General features: G+C 40.0%; 1 protein-coding gene across 1 annotated transcript; it reads right to left on the bottom strand.

Annotated features, from left to right (window-relative positions):
* Window positions 1–3,687: 3,687 nt before the first annotated feature.
* LOC104620038 (semaphorin-6D-like) lies at window positions 3,688–18,248 on the bottom strand. Its single transcript, XM_010286118.1, is given in 19 exon segments — window positions 3,688–6,984; window positions 9,111–9,278; window positions 11,130–11,186; window positions 11,539–11,600; window positions 12,484–12,561; window positions 12,664–12,804; window positions 13,572–13,745; window positions 13,829–13,984; window positions 14,181–14,285; window positions 14,287–14,301; window positions 14,410–14,627; window positions 15,389–15,477; window positions 15,936–16,055; window positions 16,333–16,423; window positions 16,637–16,738; window positions 16,829–16,891; window positions 17,004–17,064; window positions 17,662–17,773; window positions 18,140–18,248. Coding segments are annotated over 19 exon segments (3,225 nt in total). The 3' UTR covers window positions 3,688–5,680.
* Window positions 18,249–21,154: the final 2,906 nt, after the last annotated feature.

Raw genomic sequence — 21,154 nt, 5'->3', positions numbered from 1 at the left:
TACACTTAAAAGTATTACAGGAGCTGGATCAACACTCTTCCTGGCTGATATGAAGGGCAGAGGCACCAATCTGGTAGAGAGGACACAGCGTCATTGTTGCAGCCCAAGGAATTCTCAAACTTTATCTAAATATGGCATCTCCGCTCTGGTCAGCAGCCTTCACTGTAGGACACAGACTTGGATCTAGTTACGATTTTAATGAGCAGAACTCAGAAAAGTAGTTGGTGACTGTAGGAAAAAAGCAAGCAAGCAGACCATAAATCAGGTCATCAGATGAATTCAGAATGCACTAATAAAATCAGAGCTTCCAATAAATTTCATTTCAGGCAGAGTAGAAATGGTTTCTCAGTCGAGACTTCAGGACAGATTATAATTTCAGATGTGTGTCAGGCCAATGCAATATGTCTACAAAAATGTTTGCAGGCAGGCAGCAATGGCTGGTCCAGAGTCAGGCCCTCACAACAGTTGCACTTTAGTACGATTGAATAAAAAGGTGAGAATCTCTAGTTCTCTAAGCAAAGCTGAATCTAATTAAATATGTAATGTGGTTTTTTTCTCCCAAATCCTTTGGTTCCTTGCTCTTACATGTGGTGCTATGATGACATTTGAACAACAAATACAGTCTTGGTAGGCTGGTCTCCTGGTACTGATTTTTATATGAGGAGCTTGCACATCCCAGCTGAAGTCCAGATGCTGCATTTATGAGGTAGTTTGTTGTGATCAATTTTTTAAAAATATTTTTCCACCCCATGAAATTAATAGACGCCTGGGGAAATACCAACCAATTGCTCTCTACTCCTGCAAATACTAACTAACCTTTCCCAGATAGGACAAGCTTTCCCTTTCCCTGTATTTACCTACAAAATGTCCTTGCTGGTGCTCAGAATCACGGGGGGAGAAGAAAAAATAAGACAACCTTCATAAGTGGAAAACGTCACAAACAGACCAAATGCACATGCTCCAGCTAAGAACACTGCCTTCTGAGGATCCGTTACACTGAATAAACCCTGCACAATCTTCCCAGGGTCACAGAGTGAGTCATTAGCAAGACAGCACCAAGACAGAGGCATCCTGATTTTTGTAACTACGCTGATTACTTTAAGACCCCAATTTAAAAGGCCACAGGTTTGTGCTGGCAGCTGTATAGGTAACTACTCACGGCTTTACAAATTGGTTTTCTTGCATTCATCTCACTGCTATGGGCCTGCAGCCCTTTTTTGTTTTGTCTTTTTTACTTGTCTCTGTTCTGTTCAAAATTATGTTTCTTCTAAAAAAACCAAGCAAGCCAGAGATGAGCAGGAGCCTCTCCTCTGCCTTCATGTGCCCACGCCAGGACTGTGCGTGCCTCTCCACAGTCCTGAGCGCTCAGGCCAAGTCTGTGCTCTGGGCCTGGGACCTCCCCTTGCAAGCGTGTTCCTGCCCACCAGCATCAAGCTCCCTTCATGTGCTCATCAGCTAGTGCTGCAGCTACGGACTGCTCTTCAAGAGAGACTTTAGGGTGCGTAAAACCAACCAATTGGCCCAGGAGAGCGTCTGAGGAGAAAAACTGAAATTGCTTTAATATATTTCTTGTCTTGATAAGCTTTTCGTTATTGTTGCAGTTCCCTTTCAGAACGGGAAGTCTGTAGGTGGCTGCTTTGGCATCATCATTAAAGACAAAGCATTTGTCTTCATTGATGATTTTGAAATTAAAAGCTGCTGTTATGGCTGTTTAGCCTTTGGCTGCCACGTTCCCCCTCTGTCAGTAAGGGGAGAGTTTTTCTTGTACTTATTTTTCTAACAAACAGTAAATATTTGTTTTCATAGACTTCTGTGGTGTTTGCACCTGCCATGTAGCCCAGCAGAGCACGTCGGGAGAGACAAGCGTCTGGCTAGACCCACCCAGCCACGCACCGCTCTGGTTAAGTGAAGGCTGGTTCAACATAGACAAAAACAGGTAACTATGGAAAATGGTCACTTGATACCTTTTAGATAGAATAGACACAGGTATTTTCTGAACAAAAATATTCCATCATTTGTGTTGTAGATGCACATTTATGTGTTACCAAAATAACTATTTGTAATTTATCATTATGACCCTTAATGCCTGACTGAAAATTATTCAAGTAGGTGTGCTTCAAAAGGTACTGCCCCCTCACAGAGAGAACACCTTCAGCCTTACTGGCTGACACTTGGAGGTCACAGGTATAGCTAATTTTGAAGTGGGGAAGCAGCACAGGCTGGCAGCGTACGACAGCTCTATCTGCTTGTCTCTTCATTTCATGTATAAAAACATCCAATGAAAAAAACGCACCAGTGAAAAGAAATTTAAATTTGCTTCTGCACTAGAAAAAATAGTTATTGAGCCATTACAGGTTTGGGATTTTTTTTAGCACCATGTTTCTTTTCCCTTTAAAATATATATTTTTTTTTTTTAGTAAGATATGGCTAGGGTGCCATTGTATTGTTATAACATGCACAGTAATTTCAAATGATGTATACCTTGACAGCATAATCTCATAACAAATCATTGTTATCCATGATCTAAAATCAACTTTTAATTAAAAGAATATGTTGTATTTGTTTTCTGATACTAAATTACCCTGATTATTTTAAAATTACGTGTGATGCTGGCACATACTAAATATATGGCATGTATATTTCTGCTGGGCTTTACTGTTTGCCTGAAACGTGAATTTAAATTAGTAAGCATTAGTAAGTATTTAGGAATGTCCTGCTATGTAGGGTCTGCAATTAATTTTGCCAGGAATGATCTCTACCTTTTTGTAGCCTACATTTTAGAAGCAGTGCACTATCTTCTTTCAAAACCGTACTGTAGTTGCACAAAATTGGTATTTTTCTAACCTTAACAAGAAAGATTGGCAGGACCCAGAGCCCAGCGGAAACCTGGATCGGGCTCTAATAAGGGCTTCGTATGGGCATATATTGTGTATTTTCAAATTCAGTGCATCTTGTTGGTGTGTCATATGGGCAACCCTGACTGTACCCTAACTGCATTGCCAGTTACTTTGACGTTTTATTTTTAACTCAGGAGGCTGAAAGTCATCTGCAGACACTCACTCTCCCTCAAGAACATGTGTGTCAACATGTGGCTGCAATGAAAATGGAAGGACACATGTGTGCGTTGCCATCCGCCTCTGCGAGTCCCCTGTAAGGCTGATGAGAGGATGGCTCTGCCTTCTTCACAGAGCTATTAAAGGCAAGCAGAGTTCTTCTTCTATTGTAATCCCAACAACAGTGCACCTAAAGGTAGCCTCGCTAGTAATGAAACTAGACACTCAGTACATTGGAATATTTTATTTTGATTTTACATGCGGTGTTAAAAACCCAAAGAACGTATTATTTACACATCCACAATACAAGTTTACAAGATATCTATACATGTTAAAGTACTCTATAGTATAGAGCAGCTTCATTTAAGGGTTACTTTTTTTATGCCGTACCATTAAAAAAGATACAATCTGCGTTTACCTTTGCACAAATGGATAAAGCATCTTTTATTATTAAATTAAAAGAATAAGGACTAGGTTGAATGTTAGAAATTTCAACATAAATACTGAGAGAACTCACATTACCATCTACAAGGCAGCACAATGTTACAGGAGGTTATCAGGGTTCACATACATTTATCTTTCGTTTTCACACAAGTCTGTATTAATTAATATTTGTAAAGTGAATTCAGATCAGTTTGTGTCTTTTGACAACTGAGTACATTTTCAATAGTTATTAATCTGTAGTGTTTTAGTTGCAAGACAGAAGTGTTTAGGAAGAGAGATAACTGGTTTTTGGATCCAGAGGTCTCAGGAAATAAATGTCCCTTACAGCCTTATGAGAAAAAAATGACAACTACTATCCTTTGTTTTGTAACAGAGATCCAGTTTTCAGGGATTAACCTTTTCTCCCCTTTGAACACACAATATAAATCTCCACCGTCTCTGAAACCCACTGCAGTTATTTGTCCCGCTAATTCATGAATATTCCTCTGCCATAGTTATTTCTATAGTTATGTTCAATAAACAATGTGGTAGTGTGTCATTTGCAAACTCAAATAGCCATCTGTGTTGAATATCAGCTGCAAGTGGATACTGTAAAACCTACTAAATAGCTTACACAACTTTAGCAGGTGTTCCATTACCCTAGAAACCTCATTTGATTTCACATTATAACTGTTTGATCCTTTGGAGGGCTGGAGTGGAATGTTTATCATGGTAAGGTGATTTAATGCTGCTGTCTTCTTGGATTGTAGGCTGCCTTTAGTTATCATTAATTATTCCTGCTTTTTATCTTTTTTTTTTTTTTTTTTTCTTTTGGGTGCTGTTGAGAGGTTTAACAACTGGCACTCAGGAGATATGTGCTATAGTGAGAACACTTGACAGATTTATTTTTTTTTTTAGTACTTTTATCATTTGCATGAATAAGGCACAAAATGCACAGATTCAGGTAAACTCACACATAATATTTACAGAATATTGTCATTACCTGCATGACTTTGGAAAAAAACCTTACATTACACAACAAAAACAAATTGATTGCACTACTGTTGAGTTTTCACAGACTGCTTCTGCCAGGCCAATTAATGTTTCTTCTTTTTTATTGACAAGAGTCTGTCAGCGTGTAGGGCATTATTAAATGCAACAAAAACGTAACCTCCTCTAGTTACACAGGCCTTTGCCAAGTGAATTGATTATTAGCTGCCCTCAATGAGAAGTACAGGGGCTCAAGTTCACAGTGGCCAGGTATTGGATGGAGGCACTGTGGAAACACAGTAAAACTCCCCCGTTCCAGCCCAAAGCACTAGACTTGAAATGCACAGCTCTGAATCAATAGCAGCGTAACAGTTATGAAGAATTAAACATATCTGCACTCTTTCACGGGGTGACTATTTCATTGAGGCGTTATCATTCAGAAGGCTGGCAGAGATGCGCAGTTCATCCTTGGCTGTCTCCAAACTGAACCCAGTGGGCTGCAGAAGGCAGAGTCATCTGTTTGTTCAGTCATGCTCAATGTAAACAATTCCATAGCATAAAAGATGCAATGGGAATCTAAGTACATCCTAGTGTGTACAGTACACACGCACATCCACACACACGCACAGCTTTATTGGTGGCACAAACAAAATGCCACACACATGGAGAGAAAAAAATAATAATGCTACAGTTGGGCCAGAGACTGAATTCCAGCAAATTGATTATTAACCCAGATATTCATTGAGACATCACCATTTTCTGACATTTGTGCAAGAGGCAAGGTGAATGCATACATATTAAAATGTTCACATTTAATGGGAAGGACCACGCTTAATGGCAGTCTAAAATGGAACCCATTTTTCAAGTATTTGCTTACCGATTTTTTTCCCCAGTAACATTTTTTTTTAGCTATTTAGAACAGTAAAGTAGCCCCCACCCCATTGTGCTACATGTCTCCTTAGCTCCAAACAAAAGAAATGTAATGACCAGCACTTTCCTTTGTTTTTTGTGTTTGCTCTTAGCAAGTACACGAAGTCTTGCTATAGCTACATGTGGCAAGACACAGATGTTGCTGAAGTAAAGACAGTTTCTTTGGCCACTTTGTTCTCATCAATAACAAGCAAGTAAGTCTCTGTCTTATGTGTCTACCACAACATCGTCTCACAACCGTCTGCACAGGTCAGCGGCACACTCATTTTTAGCACAGACATGTCCTAGTAACTGTATTTGTTCAGTGGTCTGACTGAAGTTGTCTGAGGAACAAATGAGGGTTTTGGTGGCACGTCAGGTTTTAAGGAGGGTGTCCTCTTTATTCCTGTACGAGGCAGCGTGCCATTGCTCGTGTAACTGCTTTGCCTGGACAAGGAGGGCTGGAGGTGAACGCTGACGGGTGTCCCTTGCATGTAGTCCATCTTTGTGCCTGCCGTGGGAGGCATGTACCCTCCGCGATTAATACTAGGCTGTCTGGATAGCAAAACACCGTTTGGTGAGTTTAAGTTTTTAGGAAGGGCAGATATTGAATGCCTTTGTGAAGAATTTTTGTGATAACCTCTCTGCCTTTCCAAAGAGGTCATTGGTACTGCAGGAGTGGTGGGAACGTCCACTCGTTTTGTGGGGCTGTTTCTTGGAAGAGTTGATGGAGGAGAGTATAAAGATGCCTCCCTGTTGGGAACTTTAGGTGGGATCTCAGACATATTTCCCATTGGATCCAGCATCAAAGTCTGGTGGGCCACCTGAATATCTCCCATAATTGCTTTGGGATTACTAGTAGTTTCATTTAAGTGTTTCAGAAAATCATTCAGAGTGTTCCTGGAATCAACAGATCTCCTGTGGTCTCTTTTGCTGGATGGTTTTGTAAGTGGATGATCAATATGTTGCATCTTTTTGTCCGCCTTGTGCGCGTTAGAATTTGAGAAAGATGTATTGTAATCATGGGTAGCATTGGGAAGAACAATAGCACTAGGAATATGTCCATGACTTAGAGGAGAGTGGGGTGGAGGACTGGAAGGAAAAAACTGAGGGCTTTTTAGTGGGGTTTCCTTTCGTGAAGCATTGAGGTTACCATGCGCTTTGTCCGACTGGCTTTTCATAGCCTGCAGTGTCTTTTGTTGAAGAACTGGTGTAGATTCAGGAGTTGGAAGCGCAGCTAATTCCGGAGGCTGGCCTCTGTGGTCCATCATCATGGACTTCGTATCACCGTTTGGTGGCAACTCCTTTCTGCTAGTCAACAGGTTTGTGTAAAGTTTGGGTGAATCAATGTTTTGTTGATATTCCTTGACGGGACTATCAAACAGCCCATTCAGTTTAGCAAAGCTCCCACTGGAGTCAGTACAGGACTGAGCCGATTCTGCATCTTTGTGTATTTTTCTGGATTTCCGTACAAATATATCCCGGTAACAGTAAACAGCCACTCCCGCAATAAAGGCTCCCAGGACAAAAGCGGCAAAGACACAAGTGATAAGGACATTCATATGTACCATTTGGTTGGACTCTCCCGATTGTACTTCCCACCTCACACCTGCAAAAGACAGCCAGTATATCATAAATCTACATGTACTTCATACTGACACATTTCAGAAGAAGGTCGCCTCCCTCAGGGAAGTGTCTATTAAGTATTTGTAAGTAAGTAAGTAAGTGCTCTGTGTCTAGTGTTATGGTAACTCGGTTGGACCCTGCAATCCACTGGTCATTGCAAATAATTTTATAAGTAAAAATGACTGACTCTGTGAGCATTGATCAGTCTAAAGGAAGACTGTCCCTGTTCTTTGATAATGAATGAGGAATGCTTGTCAAAGCTTCTCTCCTCATACTACGTTTGGTTTAGCCTGTCCCCAAATCTCCTTTAAGTCTCACAAATAGGGGCCTGTATGTTATTAACATTAATGATTTCTGCTGGAAAATTGAGGTTAGAAGGTGCTACTGGGCCAGACAGCAATTAATAACTCCTGGATGGATTTCTCTCTCAATTTTCTGCCCAGCTCATAAATCAGTATCAAAAGAGAGACAGGATTATGCAAATGTTGTGTAAAACTGTATCATGTACATCCTGCATTGTTATAACCACATTAATGATGTAGTATGGGGCAAAACTTGTCAAACGAATACATTCACAGGTTGCTAGCCTTGGAGTGGCACACCTTGCATTATGTAAGTGTACAATTTTTGAAGTTCAAGATTATGTCATTCTCTTAGAGCACTAATTTTTCTCTTTTTTTAGTCAATAACATAAATACTTGCGTAACATTAAGAAAAGTAACTAACTTGCAAGGTTAAGTAAGTAAGTAATTAATTAGAGAAGGTTAAAATTTAGAAAACCTTTTGCTCAGACCAGGACGTCGAATATTGGATTAGTTTTTTATTTGTGTATTAAAAACCTCCCCTTGTTCTTTGAGATTTTTAAAGCAACCACAGACATCTTGCAGCTAAGACAATGTTAGTTTTTAATGAAAGTAAGTAAGTAAGTAAACTTTCCCAAGGGATGTTAAAATGAAAGAGCAAGAGGGAGGGAACAGATTCATTTTTGTTAGAGGCAAGGCCTTTGAACATTGTTAATGTTCAGGGTTATAGGTTTTAATGGAACTGTGCAGAAGAAGAAAGAAAACATGAGTAACATTCACTAATAGCTATGACACAAAGTATGATTCAGAACCAAGAGCAAATGATAACAAAAATTTGAAGCAAAATGGAAAATAACTGCAACAAATTAAAATGACAAATGCACTGCCATAATGGCTGATAGGAAACCTGATATGTTTTGGTGAATGGTAATAAAACACAAATGGTTTTTGGCTGGTGAGATTTTCAGTAAATACAGAGTTGTGCAAACATGTCTGTCTGTCACCTGGCTATTCTGTGTACTGACACAGACTTGTGTTAAGTTTTGGTTATGGGATTGGAAGCATCTCGATTCCTCCTTTGACTGCAACTGGTCCTACTGGATTAAAGCCTTTGTTGCAAAGGTTCACTTAGCTGAAAGAATGGCTACAGAAAGATGAATTACGGGCAGAGTATGTTTCTTTTTGTGTTCGGCTGAAACCCGGGTGTGTGTCTATGTATGGAGACAGTCTGTAAACTGATGCTCATATCCAGAGAATAGAAATTCAGCACATCCTTACTCAGATCTGACCCATGTTCTTCAGAAACATGCTGCAGGCATGCAGAGTTTGGGATATGCCCCATTTAACACAGGGATCTGTCATGGAGCTGTGCTTTGTTGTCTGTTCCTCTTCCACCCCCCAGAAACCCCCCCACAATAAGTAAGTTCCTGTAAGCAACCACTTATGAGGACTAATAGTCTTGTCCAAACTGGACTTGGTTTGAAAACAACCACCGGAGGTGCAGGTAGATCTTGAATGTAATTTTTTTAAATGCATCCAGAACTCCCACTGATTTTAATGGGAGCATTGGAGCACCCCAGGAATAAAAGGCTGAGCTTATTATCTGTGTTTCCCATTATAAGCTCTAAGCAGCACTTTGTACACCGGCTAAGTAGGTATGAAAAACATGATTGCACCGTCTGCATATTCACAGGAAATGGGTGTAAAATATAGCCCAACAATGATGGCTGTTACATTTAAGCCTTTGGCAATGCTGAGACTATCAGGTTTCCATTCAGCTGCAATGTATTCCCTGGTAAGGCCTTACCCTTTGGGACACCTGATAATGGATCAGAATAATCAGAAGTGTTTGGGTCATCTTGAACTACAAATTTCCGAGAGCCAGTCACTTTAGGTTTCCAGGAACCAATCACTTTAGGTGATATAACTGGGATACTTGCCATTGTGGTAATGGAAGCTGAGGAGAACTCCATGTCTGTGGTGGCAAACAGATTTTTATTAATGTGTATTACAGTCAGGCTTTCCTCACTGTTTCATGGCACATCTAAGCTACAGCTGGAGACAGTAATGGGAGTTAGAGCAAAATGTGACCCCCTACACTCTGCAGAGGTACAGAGGGCTGAATAAAATCAATTGGTTCAAAACTTTAAGTATGAAAAAAAATACATTAAGAAGACATCAACAGCTGCTAGCCAAAAAGCCAGAGAAGTAAAACATGAAAGCAGTGCAAAAGTTAAAGCAACTAACTGGTGGAGGTGCAAAGCACAACTTATTGTACCTAATTGCTATATTCTTCACTGGAGACAACATACTTGGCCGCCCTTTAAACATCTTCAAAAAAAGAGAAGTTACTTGGAAAGACGCACGCTCATGACAGGTTATGCCTGAGAAACCAGATCAGCCCCATTAGTGCTATTACGGTATATACCAGGAACTGCTGAAGGAGCCATTTCTACAGGTGAGGATGAAAGGAATGTTTTTAACCTCTACTTTGTAATGGTTCCTAAGGAACAATGTTGCATAGATTCTGGCTCCTTTGTGGTACATTTGCTGAACAGAACCCACCCCCCGTAGCCTATGTGAAAATGCACATGAGGAGGAAACACATCAAATTTGGTTTACAATCCAAAATCTGCTTTGCACACTGAAGTATTTTGTGTTCACTGTCCCAGTAGGTGGTTTAGGTATGAATGTCTATGGCTTGAGATCTGACTGAGAAGTGTACTTCAAAAACACAACACACTCATTCAGCACTTGGAAATAAGATACGATTCAGTTGTACCTGTGTCCTAACATACCACTCACTCACTCTGAAAATTCAGCTGATAAAGTAAACAAACACTCACGCAAGCAAGGTAGCATTTCCATGTAACACTGTTTTGTTTTGCTCTCCTAAGGGAGACTCTAACTTACATTATGGCAAATATATCTGGAAAATATTTTTCTCAAACATTACTTCTTGTCAAGCTACAGAAGTGCAAATACCATCAGAAACCAAAACACAAATAATGTTCTTGCTCTTGTTGCACTCATACAAATAGATTATTTTCGTATTTGTCAATCAATCAGCAATGTTCCCTTGGTTTCAAAGCAGAGAGCAAGTTCTGGGAGCAATGACTGAAAACAAGGGCTTGGTCTTGTGCCTGCTGAAGTCAACACAGGAGCACTGGGTCCTGTCTCCCTGAACATCAGGGGCGAGTGGTGAACACACTATTAGAAAAATCGCTGAAGGAGACTGAAGAATATGAAAGTAAGTCCATCTGACAACACTGCATAGATTTTTTAATACGTCACCTTTGTCTACACAAGTCCTCATTCAGCTACACAGTGTGTGATGTTAAATTTTTTCCATTAGCATAAACTACTTAAAACATTTCAAAAATATAGAAATACACATTTTCTAAAATGTGTATTTGTGCAAAAAGCTTGCTGGGAGAGGAGGAAAAGAGGAAAGGAGAGGTAAGGAGGAAGATGATGAAATTCTGCCATTCATCTACTAGAGATGACCAATAGGGGCATTCACAAATGCATGGCTGGGTATAAAGAGTAAAGCTTAGTGGACTTTCGTGCAGTGAAGATGTCATCTATGTTAATCAGGCTCTTTCATAAAAGATGTCTCAATAAATAATGAGCTGTTAACATGCGGCTACACAGGGTGAAGTGCTGAGTGAGAAGAGTCTGACTATCTATACCATCAGTGGGAACATGAGTAAAAGCACAAAAATGGAGGATTGCCAACTGTGCAAAAGGAAGGAAAAAAGGGCTGAAAATGCTGAACTGAAGGAAAGTAAAGGTCATTAATTCAAAAAAATTAAAAAAAACTAACCAGATGTTGGGTCGCCAAATATTTTGTAATCTGGTGTAGCTGTAGTAGGCAAAATTTCTAAAAGAATTAAAGGAACAAGTAATCAGTAAAAAGTAACAAAAAGAAAGCAAAAGATCTCAAACCTGAGTAATGAAAAATAAAAACCAAAATATTACAGGTTACAAAAAATAAATTCTTCAATACTTTGCTGTAGACCCCAAATAGTTGTAAACTGGTGAAGGAAGGACAAAACTCTGCCACCCAGGACCAAAAAGCTCAGCTTTGTGAACATTCACAGTAACACCAGGTGATGTGTTCATCATGTTACTGAAAAGCTCATCACAAATTTAACATCCATAGTGAGGTGTGGCCACAGACTACTGTTGAGACATTATAAGTAAGTGAGTGAGCAGCAATGACTATGCCTTACCATGGCAGTCCCCAAGCTGTGCGGTGTTGCCGTATTCGACATCTTGTACATATCCTCTGGCACTGTGGTTGTATGAAACAAACAAAGAGAACCTGCAATTAACAGTATTAGTAGGGAAACAAATGGTGATTTTTTTTTTTTCTGGAAGCAGCAAATGGAAGTATGTACAAGAGCTAGTGTATGGCCCAAAAAATTGTTTTACAAAATGCACAAGTTAAGTTAGTTAGTTATAACCAGGCTTTAAAACTCTCTCTATATATGCTTTATGCCAGGAAATAATAATAGAAAAAAAAAAAAAAAATCCCTTTTTTCAGCAACTTCGTCATGTTGTCCTACACTGGGTGTGCTCTTGGGTTTAGATAGATACAACCACCCAATTACTCTAGTTAAAGTTTGCAGTGGCCTCCTACAAAGGCCTCTTTTTAAGATACAGCTGCTAATGCACTGTGTACTACAGACTTGATTTGATTTGTGCAAAATACCCTTGGTATGCATATATATCAGCCAAGCTTCAGCATGGAGGCAAAATCTTTCTTACTCTCTTCCCACTGTGAATCCTGTGCTTTCATATTTGCAATTGACTGTGCCCTGGCCGTGAGCATGCCTGGGAGGGGATACTGTCTACTGTCCTCTCTGAGCTGCTCAGGTGTGCAGGCAGCCATTTCTTGCCTTCCTGCTTCCAACTGCTCCTCCTATAGGTCTGCTTGTCCTCCCACACACGTGTAAAACTCCCACTGAAAGCAAGTCTTCACCTAGAGTTTGCAGAATTAGGTCAGACTTTAGCATTCTGTTCTTACATATACAGTACACTGAAAAACCATCCCTAAAAAAAAAATGGAGATTTATTAATTGAGTGCAAGGGAACAGGCATAGGATATGAGCCTATGTATGTGGTCTAGAAAGCATATGTAGAGATGCTGGGCTAATCTGACAAACAGTACTTACAGCATGCCTGGTGTCACTCTTCCACATGCCTCGTGGTCTAACCAGCCACAGTATGGGTCCCGTGAAGCAATACATGCCCTTGCAAGAGAAAAACCCCAAAAAAATCATGCATTTTTTACTTCCTTCCCAAGAGATGTTGGTGCCCTTCTTTTAAGGGGGAGTTCAGGAATGGGGCCGTACTTTTTACATGACCCGTGACGCTCACACCGACTCAGAGGAATTCTAATGACACAGCTGGAGAATGCCACGAACATGGCATGGTGGTCTCTGTCCAGCTGAAGGGAAATGACTCTTCTGTCCTCCTCGCTCTCAGCATTACACCTGTTCAGCAAAAATAATGGGAGGCCATTATTTTAGTAACTGTAGTACTTTGTGCAGCACTTACTTACTAACATTGCAAACTTTTTTATGTATTTATTGTCTTTTTAGCTACTGAAAAGAGACTTTTTTACACAGATTAATGTAACTCACTAGTCCTTGCTTAGTGATTTCTAAACAAACCTACGGGTTTTCAAATGCCAGCTTCTGGCTCTTATTTACGGCTAGGTGACAAGTTTGCTGAACTATGTAGGAAAAAAAATACAAATCCATTTTCTTTGTTCTCTCAGTTGGCGTAAGTATTTCAACAGAGCAGAACAGGAGTCCTGTACTGGACGCCTGTAGAGTCTAATTGGAATGCTTCCGTTCCCAAATTCTTTCCGCCAGAATAAACAAGTTTAAAATGATTAGATGTAGTTTATACATAATTGGTCACTCTTGAGAAACCCTCAAGACAAGCTCACATAACTTTTTCTTAAGAGCAGCAGATACTTATATGCAGGAGGAAGTGTATCTATTTGCGGAAGACTGTATCACTGACGTCACTGGAGTGGAACTAGGTTGTTCACTCAACCCATGCAAAATGGCAAGTGACCAAATATTTTCAGGTTATTCAACATGAGGAACACTGTGAAATGACAAACAAGTGGTGATGTTGGTGATAATGAGTTGATTATTACCATATATACCATACAAATTATTACCATAATTTTTTTTTAGCTAGGTACCAAGGACTAGATGAAGAACTTAGGTGTTCTGGTAATACTTACTTTGCATGATTATATGCTTCAATCTCTTCCAGTAATACACTGTCATTCAGAGAAAAAGGCCTGGTCTTTGCCAAGATTTTAAGTACTACTCCTGCTTCAGAGCCAACAAATATGACTGTGTAGTTTTGGTAGGGTCCAGCAGCATGGTCTACAGCAATTGCTGTCAATCTGTATCTGTCGAGACCAAAAGGCGTATCATTAACGGCACGTTTTCTTGTTTTCCTTTTCACACATGTTACTTTTGAACGGTGTCATACCTGACACGTGTTTTGGTAAACCAGGGCTCCTCAATGACTGAGGGAACAGCTGAATCCATCAAAGGGTGAGACTTGATGAAAGAGAGTGTTTCGTCTGGGAAATCAATGGAGGTTTTGTAAGCCTCTGCTAGGCCGTGTTTTGCACAGCAGCCAGGTCTGAAAGGAGAACAACATTGTTTTCCTCTTGGTTTTTTTGTCAACAAGAGAAGGCAGCCTGCTAATGAGCATCCTTATGGCTGAAGTGTAAAGCTCTGCTTTAGTTTTTACCCAACAAGACGCTCAAGAGTGCAGGTGATTTAAAGCAGCTCTTTACAAGGACAGTATTATGGCATCACAAGTAAGAACCTTTTACCTTGGCTTTGGTACTTTGTCTTCAGGTACAGCTGTCCAAACAGAGTCAGGAGTCTTTTGTTCTTTAAATCTCCCTTTGAAGACTTTCTCAATGTCATCCATGCTGTGCTGAACCAGGGATGCTGTAAAATTAGAAAAATAGTTGCAAAAACTCATAGTACAATGGCACCAACCTCAGTGTAAGAGAGAGCCAGAGAACTACCTTTGATGTAAGGTTGCTCATCTCTCACCTGTTAAGCTGTGTGGTGAATACACCAACAACTGTTGGGACTCCATTGATTTCTATTATATCTGTGACAGACTGCAGAACATCAAAGTAGAAGAATGAATCCCCAGGAACTGAGCAGTTGAGGCGAGCTTTCAGAAAGGATGTCCAATGTTTTTCCAGGACCCTTTGGGACCCCCCCATGTCATTTTTGCATATGCGTGCCACACGGGAATACACAGCCTGTGAAGGGGGGGGCAGGGAGGGGAAAAAAAGGCTTGAGAGATGCAAGGAATACAGTGCTTGTTTCTGAGCTGTTAATAAAACACCAAAGGTAATTTTGTTAAGAGGAAACTGCCATTTATCTGCACAGAAAGGATGAAAGCAAACGGCGTTTAGCTTGTAGTGCAGAGGCATCTTAATGTATCACCAAGCAAATGCAAGTCTGCAGCTTGTCCCCACCCTTTCCTTCCTTCAAAATCATATTGTTAGTGAGATTTAAAGACTTTAATTTACCATGTGTAAAGGATTTAATAATTTATTATAGAATATCCTTCCATGGCGAGGCATGAGTATTATACTCAGTACTGGCACAAATAAATTATTCAATATCCAGGGACATTAGAGAAACTTCTTTGAAACTCTTCTTTTGTGTTGTTTTCTTTTGTTTCTTTAATAAGCACAAAAAAACCCTTCAGATTTTCTGTTACTTGCCACAAGTGTTAAGGCAACAGCAACACTAAAGCCACAGCGATACTAAAAGATACTTGTAGCACCTAACAGCAAGCCATAGAGAACAGAAACAACTTCTTGGTTGAAGAATGTGCTGTTCTATTTCTCTTCCCCCTCCCTGCCCCATAAATTATGATGGGAAAATTGTGCGAACTTTGTACTAGTCCCTACTTCACATTGCAAACTGTGCTTGTTACCGTTGCCAATTTACGATGCTCTTATTCTGCTACGACACATGGCGACACCTGACAGCTCGCTGTGACGATACCTACCTTGCCTAAATTATTGTGCTCTACAGCAATTTCTCGGAAGAAGAAATAAACGTAGTTCCCGTATTCTATGGCATGGAGGAAGTGTGGTTCTAAAGAAAAAGGAAGGAGAAGGTTACTTCGAAGAACTGCTCAATCGACGTACGACACTGCCCACACTGTGTGAACTTGGCAGCTTCTCCACACGTCCATACCAGCGAACGTGAGCTCCAGTCTTCCAGATACTTTAGGATGTCCAAGTATGGGTGCACTGGAGCTTAAATGAACTTGAAATCTTTAATGTTGGCTAACGGATTGTAAAAAGGCCTCACAGGAATTGCATTTCAGCTAAGGTATTTTGTTACTGCAGATTCATTCATTGTTGTATTTAATACAAATAAAGCAAAATTTTTTTAAATTGCTTTCTTATTGTAAGCAGACTGTACTGAAAGCCGCATATATGCTGACATTGTAGCATATGTGTGAAGCACGCTGGCTGTGAATTACCTGACTCTCTGTGCCACTGAAATTGCATTTGCCATTTGTATTGGAAAATACTCCCCCAAATTACCTTTTATCCATTTGGAATCATACTTTATTGTTCTTAGGGCAGATCCATCCCCCATGCTGCGATAAATAACAGCATCACTTGCCAGGAAATCTGCTACTGTTGCCGAATACAATTTTCCATCTAAAACGGAAGTTGAAAACGTGGTATTAAGAGGCCTTTAATAATCTACAGAATTCTGACTAGCCTGTATTCTTCCCCATTTCTTTACTGCCACTCTTCCCCAAATTGCTGTAACCTATTTATTAACAGGTCAGCTTCTAATCCTTTGGAGGGCCTTTAAAAAATTTAAAAGCAGGGGCACCATGACACCTTTAGCTTTCCTGTGCTTGCTTTAAAAGCTCTCTGGCTCCTTTGGTGTCATTAATCATTTAGACTCATTACAAGCAAAAGTTCTTACCAGCAAAGAGGGCGACATTGGTTTGTCTGGCATCAAATGGGCACCTTGCCAAACCACTAATTTCCTCCCCATCATACTCTAAGGTATTCAGCTAGAGAAGAAAAATAAAGGGGTGATAGTGTCATTTCTATTTTGTACACTGGCACAAAAGCGTAACATTGTCTTTCCAGAAAACTTAATTCAGCACACTGGTTTCTGTCTGTTTTTATTTCACCTTGAAGCACTCTCCAATCACACGGGATGTATTTGCTAGTTAGTGCAAGCAAAACCAGTAACAGATTAATGACATTTTCAATATTCTTACCCGATAGTATCTGCACATAGGGTTAAATGCATTTGTTCCACAGACAAACACCATCTCATCATTTCTTGGAACAAAGACTTTAATGAAGTTATGGCATTCATCCTGGAAAGAGAATAAGATGTATTAATCACAGACTTCACATATATAATAAATTTTAGTGTTGTTTTTCTATAATGTATGTGCTAAACTTACTTTATGTTTGCCTTTCATAGCACAGTTCTCTCTGTCCTGCTGCCTTGACCTCCATGTTAATTTCTGTTAAATCAAACCAGAAAAGAACATTTGATTTCCTTTCCACAACAAAAATCTTAAAAAAATGAAAACCAAAGAAAATACCTGTCCCTTGCCAGCACCTGTACCTACTCACCTTGCTTGGAGTAACTTCCGATTTTGGTACTTCGTTTAAGTTTACAGTGTAAACTTGGTCCCTGTTTGCAAAGAGTAAAAAGACGCAAGTAAATGCATTAATTCATTGGCCCTACTTCTGATAAGGTAAATGTATTTTTAGAGTGTTTTGTTAGACCAGAAACTTCTCTGAAATGCTTATGGATTTTCTGTGTTTAATACAAATCGGAGAAGGTTGGTCTTGGGCAACATGGGGTGGTTTTGGTTTTTATTCGTGTAGTCCTTAGATAGCACCTAGTGTCCAGCTATCCATCTCTGTCTTTCCATTTGGTTGAAGACTAATCTGGGCCGTAAATATTCAAGTGTGTTATCCTCACTTCCTACATCCCTGATGTGTTACTCCAAGTTTAAAATGATCAGAAGAGGTTTTTATCAGGGCAGTAATATGAAAGAGGAAAAAGAATATTAGATCATTGGTTTTAGCGTAACTACAGTAACTGCAGCCTTCAAATCCAATTTTCATGCACTGGCCATAGATATGGTATATTCCTCTGGGAAGTCCTCCCCCAATTCTTATTTTTATCATATTCTGCAGATTTTTCTAAATGAATTTTACACATAAATGCAAAACTAGAAGAGAAAAGATTTTTAATCTAATGAACCGAGTGAAAGAAAATTACCTGCCAGCGATATAAAGTGTGTCTCGAATTTTCAACATCAGTTGAAAGTCCAGTCTGTGCTGAGATTCATTGCCTGAAGGGCGTCCTCTAAATACTGGATATTGCCTTGAATCTGCAAGTAAAAATGAGCTACACCATCACTCAGGATTATAGAGCTAAAGAATCAATATATGGCATTGATTAGCTGTATATACTAGGTGTAGAAGGGTTTAAACTAAATTCCTTGAGTAATGTCTTGAATATAAATGAGAAAAAGATGGCTAATGTCAGCAAATGTTCTTTTTCCTGAAGTTATTGCTGTATTTCTGATTGCTTTTTTAAGAAAATGATTAAGTGTTCTATTAAAGATACAAAGCCAGTAAACACATTTCAATTTGAAAGGAAACAAGACTTTTTTTTTTTTTTTTACTTCCCAAGGGGGAAAAAAAAAGATTAAAACTTTTTGCCTCATGGTTAGCACCACTTGCAGATTACTTACAGTGGTAGTCAACAACATTAATAGGGTCCTCATCTTCAGGGAAGCTGACAGCTCGGCACTGGGACAGACTCATTAGCATCACGGAGGCACAAAGCAGAGGAAGCCTCATGGCTGTTGAAAGATGAGTACTACCTTTGTGGCAACACTGTTTAACTACCTGGAAAACAGGAACATGCCAGTGAGATTTCAGCAGCACAGGACAACAAACGTGACCTCCTACTGCAGAAGAAGGTTTTTTTCATTTGTATTTCAGCACTGTCAGCAGTGGACTAAACTGGTGCTTATGAAAGGCCCCTGTATGTACATTGATGGAAAACTGCTGCGTGACGCATCCCTACTCAAAGCTGCTCCGAAACATATTGATGCTTGCTAATTTTTAGCTGGATTTACAGGCATTTCCGAAGAAGCTGACGACTGTCAGCCCATTTAATTCATGGGAATCACAAATAGAACATGCAGGCTGCTGACCTGGCAAGAAAAATTGTCAAACTTGGGATTAGAATTTTAATTAAACTGCAATCTCTTTCCATCCCCTCTATCACTGAATGTCATCCAATAAAACCCTTTCCCCATAAAATACCTAAATCTTATCCACAAAAAGTCATGACACACACAATCTGTCTGAACATCCATGCCATGTTTTAAAATTATTGCTTGTTTCCAGGCTCTGCCATCACAATACTAAGCCTATCATGGTCATGGTGAAACACCTTATGTCTAGGACCACACACTTGATGCTTTGCCTTGTGCAGTGTTTTACACGTCTGCAAAGTAAATGTAAAAATGCTGCCTCTGCAGTGAGGCAGTGCTTGTCACATGCTTTGCAAGGGTGGCAAGAGGCTCAAATAGGGGCACAACGCTGAACTATGTTCCCAAGGTGCCACTTTCCCCCTAATTCTATTTGTTACTGTAGAAATCTATCAACTTCATGGTGGGTTTTTGCATGTGTGTGTACTCTATACAGCACATATTGTGATAGCACCATAACATTATACAACAAAGCTTTTAAGAGGGGAAGGGAAACAGAACTTCTCCAATTAAACCGCAGGGATATTTTAGCAAGCAGAATGTAACTGCTCAAGTTGCAATTTGGGTAGGATGCACGAAAACGCATCTCAAAGTGAAATGCAATCCTTAATGACCACAAGTGGTCTGGGCAGGGGTCACATTTCTCATTAGAACCCTGGCAAATGTAGTACTACTCCCTCCTCCAACCTTTTGGAGGCATTCATTCAGCCCCGATTCACAGGTCAGAGCTTTGAGTCACCAGCTCAATGCCTTGCAGTTGCTGAAATCGGTTATTAAACTGTTTGTCTAAACAGAAAAAAAAGAAGCCTTTCCATTTTCATGTTTCAAGAATTGCTGAGAGATGCACATATTGCCAACACGAAGTGCCAGGCCTGATCCAGCAGAGCACCGAAGTATTAATCATTTAATAACTTGAAAAGCAATTAAAAAAACCTTTCCTAACAACACTTAACCTTTCAGTAATGTTTACTGGGGATGAAAATACTGTATTTGTTAATTCATACTATGGCTGGCTGGGGGCAAGGCTTCTTCCTTCCACAAGGCTGCTGAACTCTGTCAGCTCAGGCTGGACTGTGAGGAGACCAACTTAAAGGCTGATAATATTTGGTGATGGGGGTGTTGTCTGAATGCCTGTCCATTACAGACTGACCTGAAAAGAAGCATTTTCCACTGTTAATGCTATTTATGTATCTCAGTCCACCAGTCCAGAACGAATGGGCTGTGCTCTTAGTCAAGATTGATGACTGCAGTGGTTAATAAACACTAATGAATCCTGGCACTTTCCCTCTGCTCTTCCTTGTCCTGACATGGCCTCTTCAGCTGAAGCATCTTGCGTTAAATTACTAATGAGCAAACTTAAAACAAACTGGAATTAATAAAGTTAGTCAAATTAGTTCTTTCTTGTGAAAGCACCATTAGAGTACAGTCCTGCAGCACAGTGGCTCCCAGACAATAACAAATCATTAGTGGTTACACAATCTTTTTTTTGGTCTTTTTTTCAAGAAAAGCAAGTCCCAGATATCCAACCCGCTGCTGTCCCAGTGAAAGGAGAAAAGGGGAGGCGCATAAACTGTACACTGAGACAGCGCACAGTAACATCTGTAAGGTGCTTAAAAAGTCCTCCCTGAAGCCTCGTTTTCTTGGAGAACAAATGAATACAAATTGCCAAAGAGCAAGAAGCTCTCCCAGCCATGTAGGCTTTAGTTGGCATAGAAGATGAGGCTGTTCATGGCTCACACATCATGACTCAAAGAGACCCCGGCCTGGCTGCAAAACGCGCACAGCCTGCAAACTGTGAAAGTTCTGCAAGTATCAAGCACGGGCATCTGTTAGGAAGTTTCTTTTTTTCCTCCCTTTCCTTCCAGTACCCCATCTAGGAAGAATTCACTGGGGCAACGAATATGAAACTTAAATGTAACCTGCCTTACAAAAGCAGATTCTGTTGTCTCTCTCCTGTCAATGGCTGTAGAGAACAAAAGGGCAATTTTCTGTGTATTGGCCACAACAGTTGTGACCTAAAAACAGTCACAAAACCAAAAACGACCAAAATGCCAGGTAAACAAAGAATGTATCAGTTCTCTCAGTTTCAATTTCAGGGGGTATATCATGCTCCCTAAAAACAAGGCAACAGTTTCTAAATGTAAAACCACAGCATGTGTCTCCCTAGAGATTGCATCCAGACAAGAAACAAACTTACATTTATGTCTTCCTCAAAAAAAGCCCAAGCCTCCGAATATAGTTCAGACATGAATTCTGAGAACATAAAAGGTGGGAATAGTTCTGTTCAGCAACCTTTTTAAACTAAACATCACCTGTCACAAGTCTCTATCAAAGAAAATGTCTACATCTACATGAAGCACAGACCTTTGTCAAGACAAGAGAGAAAAGCAGACAGAGCGCTGGACGGGATCAGCAAACCACGGGTAATCGCTTCTTACCAGCCAGGTAAGAAGTACACACTTCTGTATTATTTTGCTTGTTAAAATA

This window comes from Phaethon lepturus, unplaced genomic scaffold, assembly GCF_000687285.1.
Source record: "Phaethon lepturus isolate BGI_N335 unplaced genomic scaffold, ASM68728v1 scaffold39794, whole genome shotgun sequence".
Lineage (NCBI taxonomy): Eukaryota > Metazoa > Chordata > Aves > Phaethontiformes > Phaethontidae > Phaethon > Phaethon lepturus.
The sequence above is the reverse complement of the archived record's forward strand: the minus strand, read 5'-3'. Positions and strand labels throughout refer to the sequence as shown.